The sequence below is a fragment of the Rana temporaria genome, chromosome 10 (genome assembly GCF_905171775.1).
Source record: "Rana temporaria chromosome 10, aRanTem1.1, whole genome shotgun sequence".
Lineage (NCBI taxonomy): Eukaryota > Metazoa > Chordata > Amphibia > Anura > Ranidae > Rana > Rana temporaria.
The window spans coordinates 80,976,859-81,001,271 of NC_053498.1; the positions used below are offsets into that span (position 1 = coordinate 80,976,859).

At 42.3% G+C, this 24,413-nt stretch overlaps 1 protein-coding gene across 2 annotated transcripts in view; it reads left to right on the forward strand.

Annotated features, from left to right (window-relative positions):
• LOC120915237 (myosin-10-like) overlaps positions 1-24,413 on the forward strand; it is a 192,777-nt gene that overhangs the window by 62,730 nt on the left and 105,634 nt on the right. For both annotated transcript variants that reach the window (XM_040325581.1, XM_040325582.1), the window contains exon 3: positions 22,521-22,677. In XM_040325581.1, coding sequence (XP_040181515.1) covers positions 22,521-22,677 — 157 coding nt within the window. The remainder of the gene's footprint in view (positions 1-22,520; positions 22,678-24,413) is intronic.

A 24,413-nucleotide genomic window follows, 5' to 3' on the forward strand; every position in this document is an offset into this window, starting at 1 on the left:
AAAAAAAATCATACTTTGCAGCAAGCCGACTCCTGAACACAAGAGATGTGGCTATGTGGCTATGGCAGTGAAGGGCTCCACCTGCAACACCTCCTCCTCCTCTCTCCTCACCTATTCTCAAAAGCCTTGTATTTCCCACAGAATACAAGGGTGCAGATCCACGTAGCGCGGCGCATTCTTCCGTCCGGCATAGCGTATCTCTGTTACGCTACGCTGCCGTAACTTACAGTTTTTTTTTGTATCCTGAAAGAAGTTACGGCGGCGTAGTGTAACTTAGGCGGCGTAAGGGCGCGCAATTCAAATGTATGTGATGGGGGCGTGTTTTATGTTAATACGTCTTGACCTGGCGTAAATGACGTTTTTTTTTTAACTGCGCATGCGCCGTCCGTGGGGGTATCCCAGTGCGCATGCTCGAAATTAACCCGCAACAAGCCAATGCTTACGACGGTGACGTCATTCTACGCAAAGCCCTATTCGCGAACGACTTACGCAAACGACGTAACATTTTCAAAATTCAACGTGGGAACGACGGCCATACTTAACATAGGATACGCCTCATATAACAGGGGTAACTATATGCCGAAAAAAGCCTTACGGAAACAACGTAAAAAAAATTCCCCCGGCCGGACGTACGTTCGTGGATCGGCGTATCTAGCTCATTTGCATATTCTACGCGGAATTCGACGGAAACGCCACCTAGCGGCCAGCGTAAATATGCACCTACGATCCGACGGCGTACTAAGACGTACGCCAGTCGGATCGAGCCCAGATTCAGTCGTATCTTGTTTTGTGGATACAAAACACAGATACGACGGGGCATTTTAAAAATTATGCGGCGTATCCATAGATGCGCTGGCGTAATTCATTTGTGGATCTGGCCCAAGGTGTTTTGTGAATGGAACCGGATAAACCCTATTACTTTCATGCCTCTCCTCTTTCCTCCATTCACATAATACCTTGTATTCTCTAAAAAGATACAAGGCCTTGGATATGGTTCAGTTACTTAAATTTGTTTATTTTTCATTACATTTTTATTGAAGAATTTAAAAGTATAAGTTTCAACATGAAGAAACATGGATACAAGTTACCAGAGTCTTAGCCACCAATAACCTGAGTACATAGAGAAGTGTAACAAAAATCAGTAAGTGTCCCGAACAGTAGGCTAAAAATGCTGAGATGTTCTGCAGCCACCCTGCAAGGTTTCTGGTGGATAGTAAGACAAAAGTGTGTGCATTTTCATAATCATTATTTTAAGGCGTTTCAGATAAGCTTACATATAGGTTACTATGTGTTACTACATATGTTACTACATATAGGTTCCAATTCTGCAGCAATGCAGAATTCCCAATCACCCGACGTGCCTCTCATGAGGTTTGTAGAGATTTGGAGATTTGTGCCCCTTGATTTAAGTGGTTGTAAAGGCAAACCATTTTTTACCTTAATACATTTTATGCACAAACCTTCCAGTTGCTGTTACAACCCATCCCCCACCACCACCCTTCCCTAAATACTTAACGTTATCGATCCAACACTGCGCCCGGCTTCAGTTCTCTCTCCTCTCCCTGCATTACAAGCTTGGCTAAAAGCAGGGGAAGCAATTGGCTCCTGCTGCTGTCATTCAAATCCTGTGAGGAGGGGGTGGGGCCAACCAGTGCTGTGTGTGTCTACAGACACAGAGCCCAGTTCAGGAGTGAGTCCACACGTCTGCTTCTATAGTAAGCCACTTGTTTTGGGGGAAAACGCAAATGAAGAGGAGCCAAGAGCGCTAACGGGGACCCCAGAAGAGGAGGTTTGGGATCGCTTTGTGCAATGATTGCACAGCAGGTCAGTATGACATGTTTGTTATAGTAGAAAAAAAAAAGAGCCACTTTAAATTTTTATCAGGTTTTCTTGATTCTCATAAGGATACTACACGCCTCCCTCTTTTATTCGCTAACTCAAACTGTGTTGCAATTTCCCCGTTCAATTATTTTTACAGTCAGCTTTCTTCAGTCTGTACCCAGACTAGACATGTGCACTGCCAAACATTTTTTTTTAATTTACGTTTTATTTGTTTCGTTTTTTTTTCTTATTTTTAGATCATTCGTTATGATCAAAATTCGTTATTTTGAATAAATTCTGAAATTTGAAAATTCTGAAATACGTAAATTCCGAAATCCGAAAACTAGAGAAATCTAAAAATTGGAAAATTCTAAAACTCGAAAATAAGAAAGAAAATCCTAAAATTTGAAAGAATGAAAATCCAAAATAATAACTAAATAATATTAACTAACTAATAAAATATAGGTGTTTGAATCTCCTTTCAAATTTGGCTGTTGGTGAACATAACGAATACAAATTTATCCGAAGTTACAAATTATCCGAAATAACAAATACTGCATCTAAACCAATGGAATGTAATGAACTAATAATAATAATGACACTGTTTATTATTATTATTATTATTATTATTAATTTGTTACGTTCTATTTGTTTAGATGCAGTATTATTTTTTCGGGTTTTTGGATACATTTATATTCATTACGTTCACTAACAGCCATTTGAAAGGAAATTCCAATACCTTTAATTTAATAGGGCACACACACATCACCCACTAGGAGAGTGCTACTTGCCATTGTTTGTGGCACATGTACTGTTTTAGTGTTATTGTTTTTGTATTTGTACACTTGTTGCTTTCACATGCACCATAGGTGCCTACTTTGTGCTTCAACATCAAGTGCCAGTTTTTGTACCAATTTCCCATTAAAGATCGTTTTTTTACCTTTACATTTTGTTTGGCCTTTAAAATCCCACCTACGGGGAGATACTCTCTTTTTTGTTAATTTAATAGTTAGTAATAGTTATTATAAGTTGGTTATTCTTCCAAATTTTCGAATTTTCGAAAAAACGAATTCTGAACTAAACAAATTGCACATGTCTGCTCCAGACTGGGAACAAAGAAGTTATGTAGGTAGATTCAGGTAGAGTTAGGCCGACTTATCAGTAGATAAGTCGACCTAACTCAGAATCTACGCCGACTTATGTTTAAGCGTATGCTCAAACAGAGATAAGCCTAAACATATCTAAGATAAGCCGGCTTGCGCCGTCATATCTTAGATTGCAATATTTTGGATGGCCGCTAGGTGGCGCTTCCAATGCGGTTGGCGTAGAATATGTAAATTAGTTGATACGCCAATTCACGAACGTACGCCCGGCCGCCGCAGTCGATTTACGCCGTTTCCGTAAGGCATTAGCAGGCCTAAAGTTATTCCATCTATTAGGTGGAATAACAATGTTAAAGTATGGCCGCCGTTCCCGCCGCGAGATTCAAATTTTTTACGTTGTTTGCGTAAGTCGTCCGCGAATCGGGATTTACGTTGTTTACATCCACGTCGAAATCGATAGGCCCGTGCGGCGTACGTAGCCGCAATGCACACTGGGAAATGTAGGCGCCTGGCGCATGCGCAGTTAAGAAAAAACGTAAAAAACGTGAGGTCAAGCCTCATTACCATCAAACACGCCCCCCTCCAAGACATTTGAATTTGGCGCCCTTACGCCCGCCCGCTTTAGGCTACGCCGCCGTATATTAGCAGGCAAGTACATTGAGAATCATGTACTTGCCTCGCTAACTTACGGCGGCGTAGCCTAAACAGGCTAAGCTACGCCGCCGCAAGTTTAGGCACTTCTCTTTAAATCTACCTAATGGTCTTCTTATCAGTTTGTGTTAATGTCTTTATTGCCTGGAGTCATAAATGATGATTTTATGATGCAGTACACTCAAACAATGACTGCATCTGACGTACTGAAAGACAGGCAGTCCCTATCTGCAGCATGGAGAGGCGAAGCAGGAAGACCGATTAGAGTATCAAGATTCCCTCTTCATATAGGGAACTCTGGATCACCAATCAGCAGTTTTTCAAAAGTCAGGAAAATAAACAGCTTTCTTCAGCAAAGAATATACAAACAGTCCACAGTTCAGGTATCATGAAAAACAACAGGATGACTCACCGCCAGCATACCAGTTCCATACCAGGGTTTAGGGTTCCCATCTGTTTCAGAGTGCCACAAAGACCACAGGAGCTTAGCAAACACATTTCACAATTATGCATAGTTATGAACAACTCCACAGACACCTTCTTGTGCCTTTTCTGGACTCTTTGGGCTCCATGCACACTGAAGCTGATAAACTACAGTTTATTGGCGTTTTGGCTTTTTTTTTTTTAAAGCCCATAAACTGAACTCTATGTTAGCCTATGTGCCCATGCACACCTGGGCGTTTTTTAGTGTTAATGAGCTTTGGAGTTTATTGGCTTTTTTCTGAACGCCCGAAAATTTGCGTTCAAAGTGCCGTTTTTTTTGCGGGTAAAAACGCTTAAAAACGCAAAACGCTGAAAAATGCTTAAAAACGCTCAAAAACGCAGGTGCCGGCGTTTTTTTGCATTTTTTAATCCATTAAAAAAAAGTAAAAAAAAAAGCTACACTGGAAAACGCTGATTAAAGCTATTGCAAAACCGCTAAAAAACGTTGAAAGGCTCCCTGCAAAGCTACTGGCGTTTTTTTTATAGCTATCAGCTTCAGTGTGCATGGAGGGGCCAAAAAGCCTCATAATCAGGATTTGTCTTCTTAAATAAGGATGTACTAATACTGAGAGAACTGCCAGCCACTCCTCTCCTCTGTAGCTAGACTTCCCTGAAACCCCTCACCCTGTATGGGTGAGAGCCCTCAATGTCTTCAACCACCCCCTTAAAGGGGCCTGTAACGGCTACCCAGCTAGTGAGAGGGTATCAGCCGTTGGAGACGTCCTTTTCCCTAGCAAGTTGCGATATGCAAGTAAAACCGGTATCATTCCATCCCCAAGATCCAGAGAGAGAGAGTCCCCCTTCAAGAACGAGACGCGGCTACGTTTGAAGGGTCCAGTAGACTGTTTAATGGCACATTTCACCTAGCTTATATGTGGTTACAAACTGTACAGGAACAATGACAATCTCCGCCCCCCCCCTCACACAGGGGGGGCTTCAATACAGATACTTTGAAATAATGACATTCCCTTGAGCCAATCAGTCTCTAGAGGATTTGGCTCCAAGCTTACATTTAACATGATTTGATCAGTCACCTTCCTTTATCAATAGAATTCAATTAACCTTTAAAACAATTATACACTATACACATAATCCCATCAGCATACACCTGACAGGAGGCTGTTAACTACACAAAGGAGAGTCAATTAGCTATGCAAAGGGAATATTAGCATTTAGCAGTGAAAGAGTCTCTTCTATAATTAACCCTTTGAGCTCAGAATACAATGTGGTAAATCCAATTGTAACAAGTCATGCAGTCCTTTGTAGACCTCACTGCAGGAGGATTCTCGATGTCCAGGCAGAATAGTTCATAGGTCCGTTACAGGGCCTTAACTCAAATAGTGAGGAAATTTACCTGCTGTTCAGTACCCATCCCTGGCATCCTGTATAATATTCATTCACCTTCCACTGGCTATTTGGAATGACATTCAATAGAATGATGGACACGGCTTAACTAAACCCATGCAGCAGGCTGTGCATAATTGTATTTCGGTTTAGAAACAATTATTTATGGATCTTGGCTATTAAGACATTGATTTATGGCTATATGTGAAGCAGGAGCTTTCTTTGTTCTCATGAATGGTGCAGTTATGGTGCAGACACCGACAAGCTGAATGTAAACAGTGTGCTCACATTGTCCTAGGCCTATGATGTCACCTCAGAGCACATTCCTAGAAGCTTGCTCATTTCATTCTAAACTTATACTAGAACTTGCAGAATTATCCATTTTATAGTTTCCTATATCTCTTTGGGACTCTGATGGGGAGATCTCTGCAACTGAGTTCTCACATTTGCAACTGGCACTGTGAAATAATGTATCGCCCATACAGGTTCTTTTAGCACTCAAGTTTAAAGATGTATTAAACCGAACTCCCCACTTCCCCCAGTCCATCTTTTTCTTCCCTGGAGGCTCCTTCTCCCTCCCTGAGGCGCCCTTCTATTCTTCCCTTTGGTGACCCTACTGCTGTACAGAATGGTACTCGCATAGTGACAGCGCAACATTTGTTTTTTGTAAGTGGTTCTAAACCCTCACATATACCCAGTGAAGTGACTAACCACAGGGATTAAACAAATCCTCCTACATAAGTTGTACCTGTTTATCTGTAGCCTTCTCTTCTCTGCAGTCATTTAAAATCCAGAATCCATACAGCTTTTCTGAGCTTTCAGAAAGCAGGGGGCGGGGAGCTGAAGATAAACTTAGTGAGAAGAGCCGAGATCTATTTGGAGGCAAGGGACAAGCCCCCCACACACACACACCTTCACACAGGAACAGAGTTGAGGCTGCCAATCACAAGCTGTGTGTTGTAGCGTCCTCCCCTGTCACCATTTTATCTCTTAGCGTCAGAAAAATTTGTCAGTATACATATATATATATATATATATATATATATATATATATATATATATATATATATATATATATATATATATATATACTTCATAATTTGTTCATAATTTTTATCAAAGGTTTACAACGGTTTTAAAGTGGGAGTAAACTCCCTTGGCTGATTTTTACCTATAGCTTAGCCTATAATGAGGCTAACCTATAGGTACTGTAAATGTCTCCTAAACATGCACATTTAGGAGATATTTACTTGTGAAGCCACCTGTGACGTCACCAGCGCATGCGCTCTGATGGAATGCCATATCCGTGCCATTCTTTCAGAGCCCTGTGCCGTGAACAGTGGCTCCTGCACGCATGCACAGGAGTGGCATCATTGTGGCTCGTCCAATCAACGAACCCAAGCCCGCTAACCCAGAAGGAAGTCTGGGTGAAGATGGAATCGCTGTCTGCGTTGACAGCGCACCACTGACGGGTCTCTTTTTAGTTCACACTATTCTGACACATAAGTTGCATGACTTCTGATCCAACTTCGCTCTGCGACTTCATGTCCGACGTCAATGAACAGGAACCGACTTTGAGTCTGGTATAGATCTTGAGGGAGAACCCCTTGCCCCAATTAAAAAAAACTATGTGGAGTCCCCCCCCCCAAAAAGAAATCCATTCCAGACCCTTATCCGAGCATGCAGCCTGGCAGGTCTGGAAAGGGGGGGAGCAACCCCCCTCCTGAACCATACCAGGCCACATGCCCTCAATATGGGGGGGTGTGGGCTTTAGGGCAGGGGGGCTCTGTGCCCCCCCACCCCAAAGCAGCTTGTCCCCATTTTGGCGGGGACAAGGGTCTCTTCCCAACATCCCTGGGCAGTGGTAGAAGATAGAAGGGCCAGCAACTTTTATTGGCACAAAAAAAACAAGGGGGACCCCCTATGTGAATGAGTATGGCTACCTATTCACCAAAAAAGTGTCAAAAATAAATTAAAACAGTACACAGGTTTTTGACAAAGTCCTTTATTAAAAATAGCTCCAATGTGTCTTCTTTCTCCAGTGGTCTTCTCCCTCCTTCGGTTCTTCTCCTTCCGCTGCCTTCGTCTTCTTCCTCTGGTTCTTCTCCCTCTGCTGCTGATGTCTTCTTCCTCCGATTCTTCTGCTGGTTCGTCTCTCGACACTAGCTCCCACAGTTCTGCCAGCTCCACTCTCTGACGGTTCTTTTACAGACATAGTGCGTGGCAATCCAATAATGTCATCCAGAGTCCCTGTCCCCTTATGACATCACCACTCCATCATGCCCTGGGCGATAACATAAGGAGGTGGGGTTTCCAGATGCCGTCATCAGATGGCCACGCCCCATGTCTATAAGAGAACCATCAGAGAGCAGAGCTGGCACAACTGCAGGCGCTGGCGTCGGGAGAAGAACCAGAGGAAGAAGACATCTGCAGCAGTTGGGAGAAGAACCTGAGAAAGGAGACAATGGCAGCAGTGGTAATAGAACCGGAGGGACAAGACAAGAACTGGAGGAGGGAGAAGACCACCTGAGAAGGAAGACCCCATGCTATTTTTATGTAGCCCATACTCATTCAAACAGGGAAGGGTTAAAGGGGGCTTCCAGCCGACAAGTCGCATGCCACAAGTCGGTTCAGTTAAGACAAGCATCCAACTTGGATGCGACTTACATTGAAATCAGTGGGCTGAAATCATGCCCAAGCTGGACCAAAGTAGTGCAGGGAGCAATTTCAAAGTCGGACCGACGCCAGTTGGACCAGTTAAGATGGTTCTCATAGGGAACCATTAATTTTGACATGTCATGTGACTTGTGCTCTGGAAGTAGGAGCGCATATTGGACCACTGTGAACCGGCCCTTAAGGTAGGTTTCATATAATGTTCTTGTATGCAATGCATACTAACACATTATAACATTGCCTTGCAGGAGGATTTTTTTTTTTTATTTCCTTCACTGAGTTTACTACCGCTTTAACTCTGGAGTTAGGCTTAAAGACTAAGTTTGCCTTTTCTAGAAAATAGTCTATGCATTTTCAAATCATGTTTGTTAATTATATTGTTATACCTGGAGGCTATATGGACCCCCTGGAAGAATGGCTGAAAAAACCCTAGTTAGCTATGCCTACAACCTGCCTTGTTGCTGGCCAACTGTTTTCATGTCCTAGCAACAAGGCAGGATCTGGAGATTGCATCTGTAAGACTAGATGTCCTTACATCAGATGTTAAAAGCCTCCCACCATCAGAACTCAAGAGCCCCCCCCCCCCCCCGTTACATAACAGTGCACCCTCCCTTACCATGTGCTCGGAAGAAGAAGCTGGAGGCAGCGCTGGGAAGTGAAGGAGGGTGGCAGAGACGAACCTCTCCACACCTGCACAAGGAAGCACAAAATCTGGTAGAGGAGTTCGGTCCTCCTCTTTGCTGTTGACTGCTGAAGCAATGTGTGGGTGGAGACGAGGGGGTGCTGCAGAAAATGTGCGAGGGCCACATGAAATGGTCAGAAGGGCCCGATTCGATCCGTGGGCCTTGTGTTTGACACTTGTGGTCTAAATCTACTGCTGTCCCTATTGGGCAGGTCTTTATTCACATCCTGTTGGGACAACTTAAGCTAGTTTTGGAAAGCTTGTTTTGGACTGGCTAAAACCGATTGTATGTTTGTTTTTTGTTGCTGTTTCTGCCTTATTGGAAAGATTCATTCTCTCTATTTTTATTACCAACCACTCTCACAAAGCAGAAACTGAGGAAAAAGACAACATTTTATAGTTGTCACCATAAAATGAAATGAAGGGCCATTTTCCGGTTGTGTCTGTGGGACAGTACATGGGTAAATGTCCCCAACAGGACACAAACAGCAAAAATAATAATATTGGGTTTATAACTCTTACCTACTCCATTGGACCAGAAAAAGTTTGATATGTTAAATTTGAAAAACACATTTTGGTTACACAATACATAATTCAGTGTGGCCGTCCTTTGGCTTTGAGGAGCCCAGAGCCTTGGGCATCTATGTCTGAGAAGAGATCTCCCATTGGCCCACATGCTGTATTTTTGTAAAGCACCATGAAGAGCAGTTAGGGTGGCAAAGTGCCAATCGTAAACCATCTGAGATTTTGCCATTTTGGTCTTGGGTATACTGGCTTGTTGGGTCATGTTGAGGGTGCCATTACCTTGCAGTGCACACGTGTCCCTTACATTGGGTACCAACCAACAATAACTACATTTTGTTTGCTGTGGAGGATTCAGGCTCAATCATTGTTTCCATTTGCATAGGGGATATCAGGACATGCCACAATGATCATTCGATAGACAGACAAGAACAGAACAAAAATGTTTGCCATAGCTCAAACTTTTTGCAGTAGTCACAATTATAATAGTTTAAATAGCTCTCCGGAGGGAAACATTTCAAGAATGTGATAAAAAAACTTAAGAGTCACTAGGAGTTTATGAACCATGAGGACATTTATAGTAGTAAAGGGAAAGCAGACAAACATTCTTATGGTTTTCTTATTTTATAGCAACAAAACCGCCATGGCGTAAAAGGAATGTATATCAAAATAGTTTTGTGTAGTCTTGCCAGCAGCTGACATGAATGTAGTTTTAAGCTGTTACAAATGAATATAATACATTGAACCTCATACATTAAAGTGAATGTTGAGCTAAAAGTTTTTTAGTTTTTGGCTAGAATTGTGAGGAACACAAATTCCTGTCAGGTTCTTCCTTCCCCTCACTTCCTGTTTTGCTGACCGTGTTTTACCACCAGACAGGAAGTAATGGGAAATCTCCAGCAGCAACACAGACAGAAATGAATAATGTGTATACAAATTACTTCCAGCTACAGGAAAACAGTACAGGACACACACAAGGGGGCTGCAAGGGAACTTTCCTCAGAGCTTAGTGAAACCCTGCTGACTTCCCTGGCAAATATTGTTGCACCTTGCCTGCTTTTCAGTGTCACCGATGGTTGCTTAAAGGCAAAACAGATGCACTTAAAGAAGGAAGGTTATACATTACACCCAGAGGCCTGTTTGTATTGACGTCTTCACAGTTTGATCCTCCCTGGCTGCTGCAGTCCTGGTCTGCCCCACATCAACAATTTTTTAACATTACGTTTCAAAGATAACTAAACCCAAGAACAAAAATGTAGTAAATAACAGCTTAATAGTTCTAATGCCGTGTACACACGACCGTTTTTAATGTTATGTAAAAAAAAAAGTTTTTCTCGAGGTGATTCTTGTCAAGCCTGCCTTGCATAAACACAATCGTGAAAAAAAAATGCTCGAGCAAAGCGTGGTGACGTACAACACTATGACGGCACTATAAAGGGGAAGTTCCATTCGGATGGCGCCACCCTTTGGGCTGCTTTTGCTGATTTTGTGTTGGTAAAAGTTTGGTGAGAGACGATTCACGCCTTACAGCGTGACGAATGTGCTATCTCCATTACAAATGCTAGTTTTACCAGAACGAGTGCTCCTGTCTCATGACTTGCTTCTGAGCATGCACGTTTATTTTTACCGTTGATAAAGCCTACACACGACTGTTTTTCACAACGAGAAATTCTTAATGCCCATTTTTCACGCCGAGAAAAATTCTCTGGAGCCTACCCGCGATCATTTTTATTGACCAAATAAAAAAATTGCATTTTTGTCGTCATGAAAAACGGTCGTGTGTACGCAGCATTAGACATGGTGGCTGCAATTAAATTTTTCAATTGCAAAAAATATCTGTTGATCATGCCAGAACCTTGTCGCTTCCTATGAGCTGAATGGGTACATAAAGGTTATTGTTCTTTTGTAAACTACTACATTTAACCACTTCCAGACTGCCCCACGTATTTGCCGCAGGACAGCCCGGGTGCGCAAAATCCAGTGGCTGCGATGGCTGCTGCGACCCGCCGATCGTTCACAGGAAAGATGGAGCAGTGATGTGCCGATGTAAACAAAGCACCCTGCTGCTCTGTCAGGGAGAAAAAAAGAGAGATTGTGTTTCAGCTAAGCTGAATCACGATCTTTCTTTTCCTCCAGTGACTCCCCCACAGTTAGAAAAACATCCCAGGGAACACATTTAACCCCTTTGATCACCCCTGTAGTTAACCCGTTCCCTTCCTATACATTGATCTGTGCATTTTCCACTGTATTGGTGTCACTGGTCCACAAAAAGTGTCACTTAGGGCCAGATCCACATAGAAATAGATTGGCGCAGCGTATGTGAGATACGCTACGCCGCTGTAACTTACTTTTGGCTGCTTTAAATCCTCAAAGAATTTGCGCCGTAAGTTACGGCGGCGTAGTGTATCTCTGGCGGCGGAATTCAAATCGGCGATTAGGGGGCGGGTTTCATTTAAATGTACTGCGAATGAACTGCGCATGCGCCATCCCGAAATTTCCCGGCGTGCATTGCGCTAAATGACGTCATTTTTTTAACTTAGACGGGACTTACGTACATTGCGATTCACGGACGACTTGCGAAAAAAAAAAATTCTAATTTCGACTTTGAAACGACGGCCAAGTAAAGGAATGCGACGGCCGCACGTATGTTCGTGGATCGTCGGAAATAGCTAATTTGCATACCCGACGCGGAAAACGACGTGAACGCCACCCAGCGGACGCTGAAGTATTGCATCTTAGATCCGAAGGCGTACGAAGCCGTACGCCTGTCGGATCTAACCCAGATGCCGTCGTATCTTGGTTTGAGGATTCAAACTAAAGATACAACGCGGGTAATTTGAAAGTACGCCGGCGTACTCGCTCTGAGGATCTGGCCCTAGTGTCCATTTTGACCGTTGCAATGTCACAGTCCTGCTAAAAATTGCAGATCGCCGCCATTACCAGTAAAAAACCCTTAAAAAAATGTAAAAGTCCATAAATCTATCCCCTATTTTGTAGATGCTATAACTTTTGCGCAAACCAATAAATATATACGCTTATTGGGATTTTTTTTACCAAAAATATGTAGCAGGATACATATTGGCCTAAACTGATAAAGAATTTTTTTTTCATTTTTTTTTTCATATGTATTATAGCAGAAAAATAATGTTTTTTTATTTTTTCAAAATTGTCAGTCTTTTTTTGTTTATTTCGCAAAAAAAAAAACCCACAGAGGTGATCAAATACCGCCAAAAGAAAGCTCTAGTTGTAGGGGGAAAAAAAAGACATCAATTTTATTTTGGTACAGCGTCGCAAGACCGCGCAATTGGCAGTTAAAGCGACGCAGTGCCATATCACAAAAATTGGCCTGGTCAGGAAGTGGGTAAAACCAGACTGGACATGATTGTAGTCCAGTCTGGGCAAAAACATGGCTCTTTCCATAAATACAGTAGGGAAATGAGCGTAGCCACCCAGGGACAAGAAGTGTGGATTCACAGGATTTGCAGGTGGAAAAAAGAACTGGGGAAAAAAAAAATGCAGCCATTTCATCTTAGGACTGGTAAAAAAAAATGTTGGTGGTTTAGATACACTTTAATTGTTGTGTGAGTACACTGACCAGTAGCTAGCTCATTCATTGACTAGACAGAATGATTTCTAGCAAGTAGCAGGTAGTTTTCTGATTGGCTTGTTAATTGCCACTTGCAAAAGGAACAATACTTCAACATGGTGAGTAATAGCATACGTCTTGTAGAATTTAGCCCCTTAGGGCCTGAATCGTCAAGCTGTGATAACCATTAAGTCACTCTAAGATCATCTCTCAAGCTGTATTATCATGTATGATATTAGTTGAGGATCTACTTCAGAGAGAGAGAGAGAGAGAGAGAGAGAGAGAGAATGTTGCCCCTGTACAAATCATTAATAAGACCTCATCTGGAATATGCAGTTCAGTTTTGGGCACCAGTTCTCTAAAAGGATATCAGGGAACTGGAGAAAGTGCAGAGAAGGGCAACCAAACTGATAAGAGGCATGGAGGAGCTCAGCTATGAGGAAAGATTAGAGGAACTGAATCTATTCACTCCTGAGGCCCCGTATACACGGTCGGACAAAACCGTTGAGAATGGTCCGACGGACCGTTTTCATCGGTTCACCTCTGAAGTGGCCGTACGGCCTGATATGTGTACACACCATCAGTTCAAAATCCGATCGGGTCAGAGCGCGGTGACGTAAAGCACACGACGTGCTGAATAAAACGAAGTTCAATGCTTCCAAGCATGCGTCTACTTGATTCTGAGCATGCGCGGGTTTCGAACCGATGCTTTTCTGTACTAACCATCGATTTGGTCAGTTGGGGCAGTGGTCCATCGGTTCGGTTTTGAAGCATGTTTGAAAATTTTGGACCGAAGGAAAATGGACCGATAGCCTATACACACGGTCGGTTTGGTCCGATGAAACTGAACTTCGGTTCATTGTCATCGGACCAAACCAACCGTGTGTATGGGGCATGAGAAGAGAAGAATAAGGGGGGATATGATCAACATGTACATATATATAAGGGGTCCATATAGTGAACTTGGTGTTGAGTTTTTCACTTTATGGTCAATACAGAGGACAAGGAGGAAAAGAGATTTTACCTCCAAATACGGAAAGGTTTCTTTACAGTGAGAGCTGTGAAAATGTGGAATAGACTCCCTCCAGACGTTGTTCTGGCCAGCTCAGTAGATTGCTTTAAGAAAGGCCTGGATTCTTTCCTAAATGTACATAATATAACTGAGTACTAAGATTTGTAGGTAAAGTTGATCCAGGAGGATCCAATTGCCTCTCGGGGGATCAGGAAGGATTTTTTCCCCTGCTGTAGCAAATTGGATTGTGCTCTGCTGGGGTTTTCGCCTTCCTCTGGATCAACTGTGGGAATGAAGTTGGGTGTATGGGATTGTACTGTGTTTTTTATTTTGTTTGTTTATTTTTTGTGGTTGAACTGGATGGACTTGTGTCTTTTTTTCAACCTGACTAACTATATAACTATGTACTTTAGCATGCCTTGAGTGCTATTGCAGCTTGATTAAGTAGGACCATTAAGAAGTAAACTTGTGATTTGGATAAAAATATAGGTAACGTAAAAAAAATGGAATGTCTGACTTTTTTATACACCTGGTATCTAGGCTTTATTTTAACCACTTACAGACCAGAAGATTTGGCTGCTTAACCACTTGAGATCCGCGCTATAGACGAAATACGTCCGCAGCGCGGCTCTCAAGTGCCAAGTGGCCGTTTAAAAACGGCCTTTATGTGCATTACCCGCGCGCGCCACTGGGTGGCGCGCGGCGGGTAAAAACTGTCCCGACGCATCGCCGAAGACCCGATGCGTGTACCTGGCGGCCGCGATGTCCGCCGGGTACACGCGATCGTCGGTGACAGCAGGGACGTGGAGCTCTGTGTGTAAACACAGAGCTCCACGTGCTGTCAGAGGAGAGGAGACCGATCTGTGTCTCTTGTACATAGAGACACAGCATCGGTCCCCTCCCCCAGTCACCCCCCTCCCCCCACACAGTTATAACACACCCAGGCTACACATTTAACCCCTTCCTCACCCCCTAGTGTTAACCCCTTCACTGCCAGTCACATTTATACAGTAATTAGTGCATTTTTATAGCACTGATCGCCGTATAAATGTGAATGGCGCCAAATTTGTGTCAAAAGTGTCCGATACGTCCGCCGCAATATCCCAGTCCCAATAAAAATCGCAGATCGCCGCCATTACTAGTAAAAAAAAAAATAATAAAAAAAATCATAATTCTGTTCCCCATTTTGTAGGCGCTATAACTTTTGCGCAAACCAGTCGCTTATTGTGATTTTTTTTTTTTTTTTACAAAAAAACGTCGAAAAATACGTATCGGCCTTAACTGAGAAAAAAAATAGTTTTTTAAAAAAAAATTGGGATATTTATTATAGCAACAAGTAAAAAAAATATATATTTTTTTTAAATTGTTGCTCTTTTTTTGTTTATAGCGCAAAAAATAAAAACCGCAGAGGTGATCAAATACCACCAAAAGAAAGCTCTATTTGTGGGGAAAAAAGGACGCCAATTTTGTTTGGGAGCCACGTCGCACGACCGCGCAATTGTCAGTTAAAGCGACGCAGTGCCGGACGCTGAGATTTCGCCTGGGAACGAAGGGGGTTTATGTGCCCAGTAAGCAAGTGGTTAATGACCATGCCATTTTTTGCGATACGGCACTGCGTCGCTTTAACAATTGCGTGGTCATGTGACGCTGTACCCAAACAAAATTGAAGTCCTTTTTTTCCCATAAATAGAGCTTTCTTTTGGTGGTATTTGATCACCTCTGCGGTTTTTATTTTTTGCGCTATAAATAAAAAAGAGCGACAATTTTGAAAAAAAAAATAATATTTTTTTTTTTCGTTTTTGCTATAATATCCCCAAAATGTTTTAAAAAAAACACATTTCTTCCTCAGTTTAGGCCAATATATATTCTTCTACATATTTTGGGTAAAAAGAAAAATCGCAATAGGCGTATATTGATTGGTTTGCGCAAAAGTTATAGCGTCTACAAACTATGGTAAAGATTTATGGCATTTTTTTTTTTTATGCTAGTAATTAGCGGGACTGTGACATTGCTGCAGACCGGACACTTTTCACACGTTTCTGGGACCATTAACATTTATACAGTGATCAGTGCTATAAAAATGCACTGATTACTGTGTAAATGTCACTGGCATGGAAGGGGTTAACACTAGCTGGCAATCAAGGGGTTAAATGTGTTCCCTAGTTAGTGTTTATAACTGTGTGAGGATCGACGTGAGCCGGTCGGCAAGTGGTTAAAACAGAAATATTTGCAAAACCAGCGCACTGCACACACATACTGTACATGCAGTGCAAACGGTACAATTTTTAGAAAAAAAACAATGTTTATGTTTTGATTTTAATAAGTGTGAGAATTTATTACTACATATAATCTTCTACATCCAATATATTGAATATTCCTTAAAATGAGAATTGCAAGGTTTACAAATGCAATAAATACAAATGAACGAGTATTATTGCTTTCACACTCAGTTGTCATCAAGCATATAAACTTTCCAGAAAAACGTGACCGATGAGAATTTCTCCCCTCTAATTAACGGGCAAAGGAGAAGTGACTAGAGACGCCTGTAATTGTAGGAGTCATAGTCTTAGGAGGATCACGAGGAGTAGGTGTGGTCACTTGGCTTCTCTGTCAGGAAATGGATTTCAGTTCTCTTCCTTTCCTGATTTATTTTTATAGTTCACATTCTCTGGCCCCTTATTTCTCACAGTTTAAAAGTAATGACGTCTGTGTCTCACATACACCGCTTCTGTGTGATAAAATAAGTCCGGGCGATTGGGCGAGGATGCTGCGGCATGCACTTGTAGCAAAACGAATTCCATATGTTATAGGCGTGTTACCCTTCAGCTCTATATGATATGCAATTTCCATGCCAGCTCAGCAAAGATGCAGCAAAAATATTTTTTTTTAACCACTTGAGCTCCAGGAGATTTTTATCCCCTTCACGACCAGACCATAATTTGCTTTTCAGCACTATAATTGCGCGGTCATGCAATGCTGTACCCAATCAAAATGTATAGATATTTTTTAACACAAATAGAGATTTCTTTTGGTGGTATTTAATCACCACTGTTTTTTTTATATATATTGTAAGGGGTTAGCTCGGTAGCGGGGTGTGTGACCCCTTGGATGGGTTCACTACACACTGAACTTATACAGACAGGCAGTCGAAGACGGTTGAAAACAAAGATTTTGGTTTATTCTTCCATCTTGCTGGAAACAAGTGCAAGCATCCAAACAGCATAAACAAAATCAAACATAAACTAAACCCTGGCCACTTGGGGCGTCTATCATCACCACACAGGAACCTAATGAAGTCTGGCACAGCCTAGTGCTGGGCAGACACTGCTGGTCATACAGCAGAAAAACAATAGTCTTTTTTGATTTTTATCACACAGAAAAATCAATCCTCTCCTCACCTCTTCAGAAGACTTTCTGGCACTGCTCTCCTTACTCACAAAGACTCAGGATGCAGCCATTCAGTGGTAATCCTCAGGATTACTTGTAGAGGCCTTAATTGCCTCATTCTGAACAGATGAGGTTTTCCAACGCCCTTAGACCTTTTCTGGCTATTTTTGCAGCCGACGCCTAATAACAATTGGTGTATTGTCTAAGCAAGGCAGAAATGTATGTCCCGTCTGTGACAACACCCACAGATTTACCTGACTTCCTGTCACTATATATATATATATATATATATATGTGTGTGTGTGTTTTTTTTTTTTTTTGCAATCTAAACCAAAAAAAGACCAAAACTTTTGAAAAAAAATAACAGTATTTGTCTTTTGCTATTGAACCTATACTATAAAAAAATAATTAAAAAATCAAATTGTTTCATAAATTTAGGCCAAAATGTATTCTGCTACATGTCTTTGGTAAAACAAAAATCCTAATAAGTGTATATTGATTGGTTTGTGTGAAAGGTATAGCATCTACAAACTATGGGATATATACTGGAATTTGTATTTATTTATTTTATACTGGTAATGACGGCGATCAGCGTCTTACCCCGCATTCACATCTATGCGACAGCGGCGTATTTTGCCGCGAGTGTGTATCTTTTTTTTTTTTTTTAAGATTCTTCCCATTGCTGTCAATGGGCGAACGCCAATGTCGCCTGAAAAAAAGGGTCCGGGACTTTTTTTCAGGCGACAGGCGTTCGGCGTCTATGAGATGTGAACCATCTCCATAGACAGCAATGGGAATTCTCCCCTCTAGCGGCAGAAGTGTCCGGCGTCAGGCGTTTTGTCGCATAGATGTGAATGGAGCCTTATAGTGGGACTGTGATAGTGCGGCGGACAATCTGACACTAATGCCCTGTACATACGATCGTAATTTCCAATGGGATTAAATTTGATGAAATTCCGAGCATCCAAAACGTGGTGACGTAAAACGAGCAGAGAAAAGAAGTTCAATGCTTCCGAGCATGTGTCGACTTCATTTTGAGCATGCATGTTTTTTTCTTTGTCGGAGTTCCACACAGACGATCAGAATTTCCGATAGGATTTTTTTCCGTCGGAAAAAAATAAAACCTGTTCTGTTTCTAAACTCTGACGGAAAAAAGACAGATGGGGCCCACACATGGTCGGAATATCTGATGAAAAAATTCTGTCTGACTTTTTTCATCGGAAATTCCGGTCTTGTATACAAGTTATAACTGATGCTGGGTGGGACCATACAGTCACTGACATTTTCAGTGACACTAATACAGGGATTAGTGCTAATAGGATAAACTGTCACTGTACTAATGACACTGGCTTGGAAGGGGTTAACATCTAGGGGCAATCGTGCCTAACCCTGGGGATTATTTACTAAACCTGAAGAGTTCAAAATCTGGCGCAGCGCTGCATAAAAACCAATCAGCTTCCAGGTTTTATTGCCAAAGCTTAATTGAACAAGCTCAAGTTAGAAGCTGATTGGCTACCATGCACAGTTGCACCAGATGTTGCACTTTCCAGCTTTAGTAAGCAGGTGGGAGAATGGATGGACAGCCGCACTCCAAAAAGTCTTGTTGAAAAAAGACGTGCTCTTTATTGTAAAAAGGAAAAAATGCACAGAACACAACAGCCTACAGTGGGATAGACAGCTGACGCATTTCGCATTAACAACTAATGCTTAGTCATAGCTATGACTAAGCATTAGTTGTTAATGCGAAACGCGTCAGCTGTCTATCCCACTGTAGGCTGTTGTGTTCTGTGCATTTTTTCCTTTTTACAATAAAGAGCACGTCTTTTTTTCAACAAGACTTTTTGGAGTGCGGCTGTCCATCCATTCTCCCACCTGCTTAATTCTATGCATTGCCAGCACCCGTGTGATTCCTGAGTGGACATTGATTACCTGCCTGTGCTCACCTGGAGCGGCGGTCTCCCTACCTATCGTTCTAGCTTTAGTAACTGAACCCCAATATGTTTACTTTGTAGTGCTTTCACTAAGCAATTTGCAGGGAGAAAATAAATGTCACATCACTACTGTCAGTAGAGAGCTCTGTGTTTTTTACAAACACAGAGCTCTCTCCTCTAATTTGCTCTGCCGATCAGTGGATCCCGGCCATAAATAAAGTGATTGGCATGTGCTGGAGCGAATGGCAGCACAACCCGGGAAAGCGGACGCGTGTGCCCTCTAACTAGAAGAGCCAGATCACATACATGCATGTGATCTGGCACAGAAAGGCTGACTTGCAGCAAATGTAATGCAATGAATGTACCCTGTTCACACCATACAGATGTGTTGTACTACATAAAAATGTAGCATTTGAACGCAGCACCCTGCACACCACTTCACAGTTGAATGAAGTGTCATTTTGCGACACTTCACTAAAGTTAAAAAATATACACATCACACTGCCCCCTAGTGGCCATACACAGCATACACAAGTGTGCACACACTATGGCAAGCAGGCTGGTGTGAATGAGCCCTTAGTGGCTGACTTCTGTTGTTGTCCGTTTTAATATCTGTCATCGGCTTGTTCAGTTCAACGTATTTAATTTTATTTTCTCCTTTTAAACTTAATCATGCATGGCTCATCTCTAACTGAATGTACACATTGTCAGTTGCTGAAGCAATGCCATATGGAGCAAAATGCCGGAATTTGGCAAGGCAGAGGAAACTTGGCTTTTATTACACCATAAGAAAGCATTTTATAGACAGTGGTTTAGTGTCAAACTTGCCCACATCCCATATATCATACCTAGAGTTAAAACATCTATTGTAGAGGGGGACTTTCCAGGGCATATATATGGAGAGTAGCACCATCAAACCATCATTTTTATAGTACAAAAGTTAAAAGCATAAAATGCCATGTCATAGGACAAATGGGTTAACAGGGTCATTTACATAAATACATCATACAGAGAATCATATTACATGATCGCTTGACACGTTTCGATAATTAGCGTATCTTCATCAGGAAATGTAGTGGATGATTTCTGTAGAATAAAACCTAAGGTATAAAAAACAGACAAAAATTTACAAAGTTTCTCGAAGGATTGGAAGAATAATAGGTCAAGGGAAAGCCAGGGGGCGTACAAAAGACGCCAACGAGAAGGCGCCAAACAATTGTAAAGATGGAACAAAAAAGCCTGCTAAATGCATTATGGTTCCTCCAACTGCAGAGTAGCAACACCGATAACAGATGTCCTTCAGCAATACAATACACTTTTTTTTACCTCTTTTATCACACCATGTGGGTGAATGGGCAGCAGGATCTACACAATTCTGGAAATGTTAGAAAAGTTATGCTGGTGAATATACTAAAAGGCTGAGCTTTGTTTTACATCACTTAGAAATATAGAAGCTTTGTAAGGAATTATTTAATGTTCGCACAGTTGTCTATATTAGCAAACAGATTTAATTTCTTAAGAAGGATCAGTCATGCATAGAAGAATAAGCGCGTCTTGGAAGGCCTCCAAAATGCACACCTCATCACATAGATATGGTCCATTAATAAGAATGGTAGCTACATGTGAAAGTTGTTCCATGCCAGCTAAAGGTGTTTTGTTTCAATAAAGGGTTGGAGCCTTGATGTCCACTTAAGTAAACTAAATATTAAAACATGTAAGTATAAGTTCAGTAAAGTCATTGCCAGTAAAGTACGGTATGTGTTGTGTTAACCACTTAGTTTTCATATCTTAGCATGTCCTTTTTTGATATTGTTGGCATTACTTTATTAAAGAGTAGTAAAAGAGAGTTTGTGAAGATAACGCTGTTTTATGCTCCCTTGGGTGCTTTTTTTCCACTTTATTTTTTTTCCACTGGGTTTTTCTCAAAATATATAATTATAGGGAGCTGCAGTGGCTCAACGCGATTGGCACTGCGCTGACAAGCTATTCACCTCTGCAGCTAGGGGTTCGGATCCCGGTCTCGGCTACATGTGAATTGAGTTTGGTGGTCTCAGCCCGGCTCCCGGTGGGTGTGCTATGCGAGGTAAGCCTGCGCTTAGTACGCCCACCCCCTCCCACAAAAACCACCACACTTACACGCACTCGAATATGGGTTAACATGCATTTACTTTGACCACGCGGTCTCTAAAAAAGAGAGGCGAAGGACTAACGGGGCTGGTTGAGCGGGCAAGTCCTCTCACTCCCTTATAGGGAGTTCCTCTGCCCCGTTGGGCTTCAAAGCGGATCAGGTAGGGCGGGCTGTGTGGCAGATTGCCTCTGGGGAGGCCTGCCTACTCCCAACTCCTGCAGTCCGGCTCCTCTCTCGAGTACACGCACAAAATACACTAAAAAAAAAAAAACAGAAAAAAAAATATATATATAATTGTATGTCTAGAGAATCCAGCTTCATTCCACCAATTTGCCACCACATGCTAGGTTCTCTGCTGCCATCTTCTATTCCAGGGATCTTCAAACTATGGCCCTCCAGCTGTTTCAGAACTACACGTCCCATGAGGCATTGTAAAACTCTGACATTCACAGACATGACAGGAATTGTAGTTCCTGAATAAGGATGAGCTCTTGCGTGTTCGCACACTCCACGTGCAGAGCCTGCCAGGAAGTCGGCACTCCGCTGCGCTAATCACAGGCAGTGAGACATTTCCCGATCTCTGCAGCTGTGCATCGGAAAAATAATGTCTCCCTCCCTGTGATTAGCGCAGGGAGGGAGACACGTGGCGGGCTCTGCACGTGGAGTGTGCGAACATGCCGGAGCTCATCCCTATTGCTGAACAACTGGAGGGCCATAGTTTCCGGTAACATTACTGACACATGACGAAGATTCAGGAGTAGAAACGGAACCAACTCTACCTTGGCATACAGTGATAGGCAGAGTGCCGGTCTCTGTACACTGTGAAGCAGAGCGGGATGTTTGCTGCCACTACCCCTTCTCCATCTTCAGAGCCGACAGCCTCCTGGCAAACAGTAAAACTGAGACACTAGTTCCCTATCAGGTCCACTCTCTACTTCTGATTGACAGCAGGCAGTGGGCAGATATAGTAGGCTTTCATTGACTGCTGATCTCCCACTGTCTGTTGTCAATCGCAAGGGAAATGGTGTCTCTGAATCTCCATCTGACCCACCCAAATTTAAACCCCCTAAGCACTGGTACAGGGTGTCTGTACTTTAAAGAAACTATGATCAGTCTTTACAGTAGAGAGGAATCTTTTTTTGTTGTGTTTTGTATTTAAATGTATACTAATGCTGCTGTTTTTTTCCCTTTATACAGACATATTCAGGTCTCTTCTGTGTAGTGATCAACCCTTACAAAAACCTGCCAATATACACAGAACAAATAGTGGAAATGTACAGAGGGAAGAAACGCCATGAAATGCCTCCACACATATACGCAATATCAGAAACAGCCTATCGTAGCATGCTTCAAGGTGAGACGAGAGAGATGTGATAGAAAATGCATTCATGGGTAGGCTTATTTTTACGTGTTGGGTTTTGCACACTTGCCCGTGAAAAAGGTTGTGACAAAAAACAACCCTATAATTGGAACAATGAAAAAACAATTTAAAGTGAAATGTTACCACTTGCAGGGTGGGTGGGCCTTAGTCATATTGTGCGTGCATGCATAGCGTACTTGCATATTTGAGCACAGTCAGGGTTTGTGTCCTGGCGACAAACAGGGTGGTTTTGGGGTGTTTTTTCCAGCCCTGAAAAGCCCAAAACCCACCTTGTACAACAATTACAATGCAACTGTTAAGCCTCGTACACACGATCGTTTAACCACAGGATAACGGTCTGAAGGACCGTTGTCATAGGTTAACTGATGAAGCTGACTGATGGTCTGTCACCAGGGGTCAAGTCCTGGGGAAAAAAGTGTGGGAACTCCCACCCAAGATCCACTCCCCCACCAAAAAAAAAAAAAATCATACGCTTATATGCATAATTACTAAACCGCAAGCAAGTTCTTTTTAAATCCCGTGATAACTCGCGGCAGACCTCCGAAATGTCTCTTGGGAACAATGACAAAACCTCCCAGGAGACATTGCGGCATCGAGGAAGTGACGGAATACCCGCACACTACCCGATGAATCCATATACAGGAAGCGGCCAGTAACATAAAGGATTACTAAGGTTCGCCTGCCCCTGACAGTGACTCGAGCTGGGCATCGCCGCTTAGTGAAGGATTGGCTCGGGTGGCTCGGCTGCTCTAGTCCTGCAAAGGGAACTGCGTTCCTGCTGTGAAAAAAGTGCAGGAACTCCGTTCCCGCAGGACTTGAGCCCTGTCTGTCACGCCTACACACCATAGGTTAAATAACCGATCGTGTCAGAACGCGGTGACGTAAAACACAACGACATGCTGAAAAAAAACTAAGTTCAATGCTTCCAAGCATGCGTCGACTTGATTCTGAGCATGCGTGGCTTTTTAACCGATGGTTGTTCCTACTAACGATTGGTTTTGACCTATCGGTTAGCAATCCATCGGTTAAATTGTCTAAGGCCTCGTAATTCGCATTTTTTAAATGTATGTCCTTTCATCATGCTTTTTTATAATATAAATCTGGTCACTTACTATTTTACAATCCGCCGCCGCTCCGCATAGTTATTCAAAAAAGATATTTTATAAAACACCGTTGTCATTTTGCTTGTGGGCATTGTGAAGCCCAAAAACACTTATTTCCTGGGAGTCTTGGATGGGGAGTTTTAATAGGGTAGCGCACTGCATCCTGGGAAATGATGACACACATTTCCCAGGAGCATTAGCGTGCTGAGGAGCTGAGGGAGATGATGTCAGAATCCTAGGTGATTCCGAAGACAGATTTCGTGGGACCGCATAGCAACAGGCATTTCCAGGTATGTAAAAAAAATGTTTTTTTCTTTTTTAGGTCTAATGAGCACAATAATGGAAAAAAAAATTTGGGATGGAAACTCCACTTTAAGTGGAGCCCTGATATGTCCAGAGGGCCACACAATAGCTTTATTTTGTAAACTTGCTTTGATTATTTAGAAGGATAGTATTAATAAGATTTAACAATACGTGTCCTACCTTTATATAGGACAAGCCTGTGCTCTTCTAGAATAATATTATTTGAGTATTTCTGACACTCCTTTCCTGATAGGTTAAGGGAAAGGGAAAAAAATGAATAAGAATGGTTTATGAAAGGTCACT